Consider the following 7814-nt stretch of genomic DNA (forward strand, 5'->3'; position numbering starts at 1 on the left):
GTGTCTCAGGGCTGCAACTCCTTGCACAGTGAGAACACGTCCCTGGGAGATTTCACAGGAATCGGAAACATTGTTCTGCCGAGACAGCTTTGTGCTCGGGATGACAGCCTCATCGCTCCAGCACAGGGGGATGGAGCCTATTCCCGAGCCCCACACCTACCCCACACCCACGCAGGTGTGTAATCTCCCCACGACAGGCAACCTGCCTACAGCATACGGTCCCTCCTGCTCTAAAACCAGCGCCAGAAACTATATTGCAGAGACAAAGCCCCTCCCTACGCTACCCCAAAACAGGCTTCCCCCCGCTCCGAAGCCCAGCGGCTCCCGGGGCTCCGCGCCGGCCGCGGGGCACCGGGCTGCAACGCCCACCCCGCGCGGGTGCCAGCGGGCGCCGCCGCAGTGCCTGCTGGGAGTTGTAGTCCTCATCCCCCCCTCCCGCCAACAGCCCCGCCGCGCAGGGCAGCCGCAGGAGAGACTCCACCTCCCACAATGCGCCGCGGTGCCCAGTCCCCTTCACAGCCCGTTTCTCCTGCACCGGCCCGGCGGAATCCGCTAAATTAACCGCCACCCCCACCCACCCCCCCGCACACACACACCGCTCCCACGTAGCGGGGCCGCTGGGCAGCGCCGCAGCCATCGCCCGCCCTTCCCTCAGCAGCCCGGCTCCCTCGCAGCCAGCCACGAGGGCCGGCCGCGGCCTCACCCGCTAGCAAGCCGGGTCGGGGAAACTGCGTCACACCCTCCAAGCGCCCCCAGCCCCCTCCGCTGCTGCTCCCTTCACCCGCCCCCGCCCGGGCCGCCCCCGCCCAACCGCGGCCCCTCCCGCCCCTCCACGGGAGCCCGCCGAGAGAGCCGCGGGGCACCCGCCGTACCCACAGGGCCCCCGCCCCAGGTATGCGCACCGCCTCTCTCCGCGCCCGCAGGCCCGAAGCCCTCCCCCGTCACCCGGGAGCCCTAGCGGCACGTTCAGCCGAGCCTCCTCGGTGAGGGGCAGGAAAAGCCGCCCCCACTCGGGCGGCAGCGCCCGCCAGCGGAAAGACCAGGCCGGTGCCGCCAGTGGGCGGGCGGGAGCGCGCGGCCCGGCCCGGCCCCGCCGCTACTCACTGACAGCGGCGGCATCCGAGTGCATTTTCGTGCAGCGCACACACTGCCCTGCCCGGCCCGGCTCCTTTTGCCCCTCTCCCAATCACAGAGCCCAAGCACGGACACCTCCCGCCCCGCCCATCGGCGGCACCCATTGGCTCTGGCTGCCCTGGGAGGCCACACGTCCTGCTCTCCTACTGCATGAGGCTCCTGCCATTCTCCCTCTGCCTGCCCCGCACCATCTTCCCCGCCCCCTCCCGACCTCCTATTGGGCTCAAGTCTGAGCCGACCCCGCCTCCCTTCACTCTGACTGGGCTTTGCCGGTGCCATTTTTTCCTGGCCTTGAAAGCGCGTGCAAAGACCACCACTTTGTGAGACCCGTGGCTATGATTGGATACGCAGGTCAAGGGCCGCGCCTACGCCCTGATATGATTGGGTAAGCGGGGCAGAGGGCGGGGCCGCCGAGGCTAACCCGCCCCCCAGGCGGCCGCCGGCAACGACTGCCTGGGGTGAGGGGCAGGTCCCTCGGTCGCCACCGCCCTGGCTCCCCGCCCTGCACACAGCACGCCGCGGGCATCGGCGGCAGCGCGAGCGTGCTGTACCCCTCGCAGCCCCGAGGCCGCTCCGGCGGCAGCCCGGGGGCCTGAGGGGACGGTAGGCACCCTCGGCCTCAGGGCCACCTCCTTAGTCTCCCGCTGTCGGGACAGGCCCAGGCCTCTGCATGCCCGAAGGCTCTCAAGCCCTGTACCTGCCCCGCTCGGATAAACGAGTGCTTGCACACGTAGGTCGCGCGTGTCCCGGGGCGGCTGGTGCCGTGTGTCGTCACGGCTGCAGCAGGTAGCTGGCGCCGGACTACGCCACCCTCTCTTTGCTCTGTGAACCCAACTTCAGCGTAGCCAAATCGCCAGCTATTTTAGAAAGGTTTCTTTGTTCCTCCCGAAGGAGGAAGATGGCAGCCTGCCCGCCCCGGCAGAACGCACTGAAGCACCGGGTCAATGTTGCAGCAGGCTGGGTAGTGGCGGGACACGGGGGTCAACAGCCGCTCCTTGGAGGTAGATGAGGCTGCCTCGCTCCCCCTAATTACTGTTCCAGCTCCTTGATTGAGCGCCTGGGCCCGCCCTCCTTTCCCCCCCGCAGTGCTGAGGGAAAGAGCTCCCCATTCCCCAGCCGGCTGGGGGTCAGACCTCGCCGGTCAGTGCTGCCTAGCGTGTGAGCTCAGCATCTTCCCTCCTTTTCCTTGCCCTACCCGCTGTTGAAACACCGATGAGAAAAGACTGCTGCAGCACCGCCTGCGCACAAAGGAGGATTATTATTACAGAAATTACCCATTTAAACAACAACAGCAACAAAGAAACTGCCTCTAAGAGGTCAAGTTAAAAGAAAGTCAAGGACTCGCAACTGAACAAGTGCCAGATGTAAGGTAATTGTCTCTGGAGCGATGCATTAGCATACAGTCCTGAATGAGCTGATCACACACCTGTTTTGGGGTTTTTTTAATGACCCTTGTCTTATTCAGCGAACCAGTCAGAATGTGCAAGTGCAGCTGATTTATTTTGCACAGTAACATCTTATGGTTTCAACTGCTCGTTTCACGGGGAAGAAGATGGAGTTCATAAAAAAATGATTTCTCTCTTCAAAAGTAATGCACTAAGACCATGTCAGAGCAATGAAAGACCCCATTATTTTAAATTCTTACTTGTTCACTAACTCCTTGAAATTAATTCTGTAGAACTTCTCTCACTGGTGTTTTCCTATTTGCACCATCTTTTCTTTACCTTAGCAGCTGTCGTATATTTTACACTTTTACCTTTAAAAAAAAATAATCTATATCAGACTAAAGCAGTACAAGCTAGGTTTCACTTCTTGGGTAGTTCAAAAGTCCCACATGCCAGACATTCACATCTGTGCATGTCATCCCAAGCTCTTATACCCAATAGGGGCACCGTTGAGTTGCAATTCATTTGATCTGTTCTAATTCTGGATTGAGAGGAACAATTCCTTTAGGGGTGCCTGTTTGTTCACATTGACCATAAAAAGCACATAGACTGTTCAGTTCAGAATAAAAACGTATTCAAAAAGAAATCTCCTCCCATGCCTTATGTAGCTGTAAACTGATATAGATCTAAAGAAAACTGGCATAAAGAAACCTGTCTGGTTGTGTCTGAAGCTGTTTGGACCTAAGGAAAGGTTTGTATTTTTTTCCCCCCCATTTATATTACTTGGCTTTACAAATCTTTCCTTAGACTATAGCTTCCGTAACTACTCCCATCCATAAGTGTAAAGCAAAGAATACTGTAAGTTTGACAAACAAAAGGTCAAAATATTTTTGAATAGTTGAATGCACAAGTATAGTCTTTGACCCTTAAAAACTAGACCTGCAAAGAAATCCATAGGGAAATACAAAAGAGACTTTGTTTTCTGCTTCTGCCTGCTAAAGAAGGGAATGCATGCTTCAGCCAGAAAAGGCCTGCCCCACGAGAACAAGGCCCATTACAACACACACCTTCATTCCAACCTTGAGAAGGTATAAATATCCCCTTTGTTACCACTAGTTGTAAACTACTATACAAGTCTCCAGGCTGATTACGTAATCACGCCTGAATATTCCTTCTGAAGCCTGAGTTTACAAAATGCAGAAATACTTCATTTTACATAGACCAAATCAATCAGGTCATGGTTAATCAAGAACTGTCTCAAGGACAGAGACTGTTTAAGCAGTTCCAGCACCACCCCTGCTGGCATCCTTTCTTTTGTGCCAATGCAACCATTTGGACAGCTAGATAGCAAGGTAGATTAAAGAGCAAAACTGTCCCCAACACACCCAAAAAAAACCCCAAAAAACCAAAAAACACCTCAACACTTTTTTTGGTTTTGTTCCGTTGTTTGTTTTCTCAGCCAGCTGAATAACCTGATCTGGCTCACTACACATATGTGCAAATGCTCCCATCAACACACAGGAGAGGAATAATAAACCAAGAACTGGAGAGGGGCTGGAAATGCATCAGCCAATTTACTCACTGCTAGAGCAAACTTAAGACTGCAGACTTTTTTTTTTAAGGAGGCTGTCTTTGTTTGCATTGCTTTTTTTAATTGATAGCTAAAATGACAACCACATTAAAAAAAAAAACATAGTCTATGAAAAATACTGGCTAACATGAGAAAGAGGAGCCATTTACGTGGTTTTATCTTCTTCATTATCAGAAACATAGTGTAGAGGGGGTCTTTGAGAAAGAGGATCCCCTCTGTTTCCAAAGGGTATCAGACTCAGAATTGCTAAAGCCAACACATCTCTCAAATAACTTTGTTCATCTTGCTTTGCTTAGAAAAAAGCTTGAAGGTTAATTTTAGGCACCAGAACCACGAATTATTATGTGCTTTACAAGTCAGAGAGGGAAGAGAATTGTAATGAAAATGAAAACATTAGCAAAGCAGAATTTGCTGAACATTAACAAAACAGATAAAGCAGCAACAAAGCACAGTACAGGGCATTGTAGGAAAAGAAACACACTGTCTACCAGAAACCCAGCAATAACAGTTCTAAATCATTTGCAGATATGAAAAAGTAATTGATACCCAAGTCAGCTTTATGTAATGCTTCTGTAAACTTTTTTCTCCCTCAGTTACAACGAAACACCTCAACTATGCGAGGTATCAGCAGAACAGTGCTGGTCAGAGAAAAAAAGAGGACCTCAGGTGGCAGAAAGTAGCAGCTGCAGGTTATGTAACTGCTTTCAAACCACTCCTCATTAAGTAATTCAGCTCATTTTAATTGCCCTGTCCCATGGACTTATCCTATGCTCCTTGTTCAAGAAAAAACGTTTGTTTTGTTACACTTGCTACACAGATGTATGACAAAAGGACTCCGAGTCCTTTTGTAACACACTGCAAACAAATTAATTTTATGTACATGAGAAGAAACATGTTTCAGGGCTGCTAGTAGCTCATAATTAAATCCTTAAATCAGATTTATCGAGTTTTTTTCCAGCTTCAGTTTGAAATTTGAAAAAAAATATGCTTAATTCATAATTAGGAAACTCTAAGCAGCCAAGCTTAAGGGAGCAGTTCAGAATTTCTGCCTGAACCCTGAAGGTGCATCAAAATAACCAGCACCTTTGTCTGGGGCCACAAAGCTCTCTCGCTGTCAGTGGAGGACCCTGAACATTTTCAGTGTTCTGTTTCAGTGAGACGTGTGGGAGCTGGTCACCTGCACACTTAAGCTGCACCCAACTTGTTTCAGTAACATAACTCCAGTTCAAAAACCAAAGGGTGCGCCCAATTTTTGTTTAATAAGCTTGTAGCTGCGACACCCTTTTTGAAAACGGGAAATACAAATTTCAGGTCCTTCTTAGCTCAAGAGGTTTGAACTGCAGCTCCCAGGTTTCAGAGTGCTCTGTGACAACACCAGAGCCACTGCTCCTGAAGCTGAGCTTACAATACACCTAGAAATACCAGAGTCAAGGCCCCAAAGCAGGAATATATGCAGGAGGAGACTCGAGTCTCCACCCTGCTGAGGAATCCAGCACAATTACGCTCAGAATTTGCTCTCTTGCATGTTACCTAGAGACCTTCATTCTTATTCCAAAATACACACTGGTAGGCTCCTGTTGTACTGCTGTCTCTTCCTGTACATTCCTAAAAACTTTAACTGACCTGCACAGAATGTCAGAGAGGATGGAATTAGGAGTACAACAGAATACATACTATTTACAAGTCAGGTGCATATAATCTAGACCTCTTACCGCCAGGAAAAGCTCAAACCTTTAGAAAATACTATTTTACACATTTTATCTTTTCATGCTGTCTCTGAATGCATAGAGATATCCACAAACTCTTGCTTTCATAACATACTACCTTATGAAAGCTGAGATGGAGAGAGTATGATTAGAAAACAGCAAGATTAGTCACACACCCCTGCAGCAGGACCTGTTCTAGCACATTTCTTTCATAGTTTGAAACATAGTGATTGCAACTGAGAGATGTACTGCACATTTTTCTAAACCAGTCAGATACAGGGAATTAGATCAATGTGCAGATTCAAGGACAAATAAAATGTACTTTTAGCTTCCCAATTCTAACCACAGTAGCAGAAGCAGTATACAAACAATTAATGGTCATAGTTTTTCTTACTCATTTTGATAAACTAATGCAAATGTCAACAAATATGTGCTACTCATTACATTTGCAATGTCAACAAATATGTGCTACTCATTACATTTGCATACAGTGTTTTCTGATATTAGGTATTATGATGTATGGATCTGCCAATATTCAATTACACAAGCTACTCAGAAGAGGAGAATATTCAAACTTTAGATTTTGTCAATGTCTACATGAACATTTCTAATGGGGCAAACATTTCTAAATCCTGTGAATATCAATCCAAGTATGCTCCCAGACTTTGAAGATTACACACAGAGATGACAAATAGCCTGATCTGTGATGCAAGTCACACTTTGGTGTCTGGCTTCTTGAAAAATACCCTGATTCTGTTTTTAATCATTAAAAAAAAAAAGTTTTCCAAGCTTTTTATGTTTATGAGTATCATTTCCTGCATCTCACATGAATAAACTGCTCACGTTACAAGGGATTTGCAGACTCAGCTTGTGGAGAATGTTAAGTAATGTGGCAAGATAATGTTATGTCTTGTACAGGCTATGGAAAGGCCAACCTGTGGCTGGATGTGCGTCAGAGCTAGCATGAGAGCATGCTGCAAAGAGGTGAGGGTACTCAGAGCTGCTGTGCAGTGTTGGTCCCAGTGCCAGCTGCTGTTGCAGGCTGGGAGAAGGGAGAGACAGGGGCTACTGCTGTTTGCAGAAGAAAACTGCAGAAAGTGCAAGAAAGTTACGCCCATCACTCCAAAACCTAATTTATCCTGTCCTGCTGGAGAGTCACACAGAGAACAAGTTCAGAGGATTTCAAATCCTTACTAAAGGGAATCTAAATTGATATGTTTAACTAGATTTCCCTGAGCTTGTAAAGACAAATGCAGCACCTCTAGGTGAGAAGTAAATTAGCTCAACAACAGAGGTTAATTGTAACGAACAAAGTCAGGCTTTCTAATACCATCTAAGATGAAGTTGTGGTGGCTATGTATTCCTCAAGTGCCTTTCAAATATCCTCTGTCCACAAAGATTAGTGAAGTGTTTCACTCTCAGAAACACAGTCCTAAAAACAAGGGAGGACAAAGATAAAGTGACAAGCTTGGCAATGGCAGCAGTTACCCAACTCCACAGAACAAGGAACCCTGAGTAAAGATACATCTTGGATTTGCTTACACAGAGATACAGTATGCTCAAGCTGTTCTCAAAAGCACATGGTGGAGAATGAGAGAGAGGAAAAAAAAGCCTAACTCTTTCTGCAACATGTCCTATTCCTTTCAGTTACAGTTTATTTAGGTATTACTGGAAAGACACACAGTACTAAATACTAACATTACAAATGTGGTTTGCAAGTTGAGAGGGTCATTTAAATAAACCATCTAAAATGTTTCTCACAAGCACAAAACTTCCTTTGGCTAACACTGAAGATGTCCTCATTGTTTAAGGAAAGCTCTGCACATATACTGAAGGATCAGGAGTTAAATATAAAAGACATTGCCAAGAGACCCCAAGAAAATACATTTTACATTGTGTTATGTGTGTGTTACATAATAGGTAATTCATTGCCTAGGCCAAAAAAAAGCCACATTTCTATTTAGTCCCACTAAAAAGCGTAGTGCTAGCAAAGGAACA

General features: G+C 47.9%; 1 protein-coding gene across 2 annotated transcripts in view; it reads right to left on the bottom strand.

Moving 5' to 3' along the window:
- Positions 1-1129, bottom strand: part of DCUN1D4 (defective in cullin neddylation 1 domain containing 4) — a gene marked incomplete at both ends in the record, with an annotated part of 37135 nt that extends 36006 nt beyond the window's left edge. For both annotated transcript variants that reach the window (XM_081999031.1, XM_081999030.1), the window contains one exon: positions 1105-1129. In XM_081999031.1, coding sequence (XP_081855157.1) covers positions 1105-1129 — 25 coding nt within the window. The remainder of the gene's footprint in view (positions 1-1104) is intronic.
- Positions 1130-7814: the final 6685 nt, after the last annotated feature.

This window comes from Phaethon aethereus (assembly GCF_964289735.1).
Source record: "Phaethon aethereus genome assembly, chromosome: 4".
NCBI lineage: Eukaryota > Metazoa > Chordata > Aves > Phaethontiformes > Phaethontidae > Phaethon > Phaethon aethereus.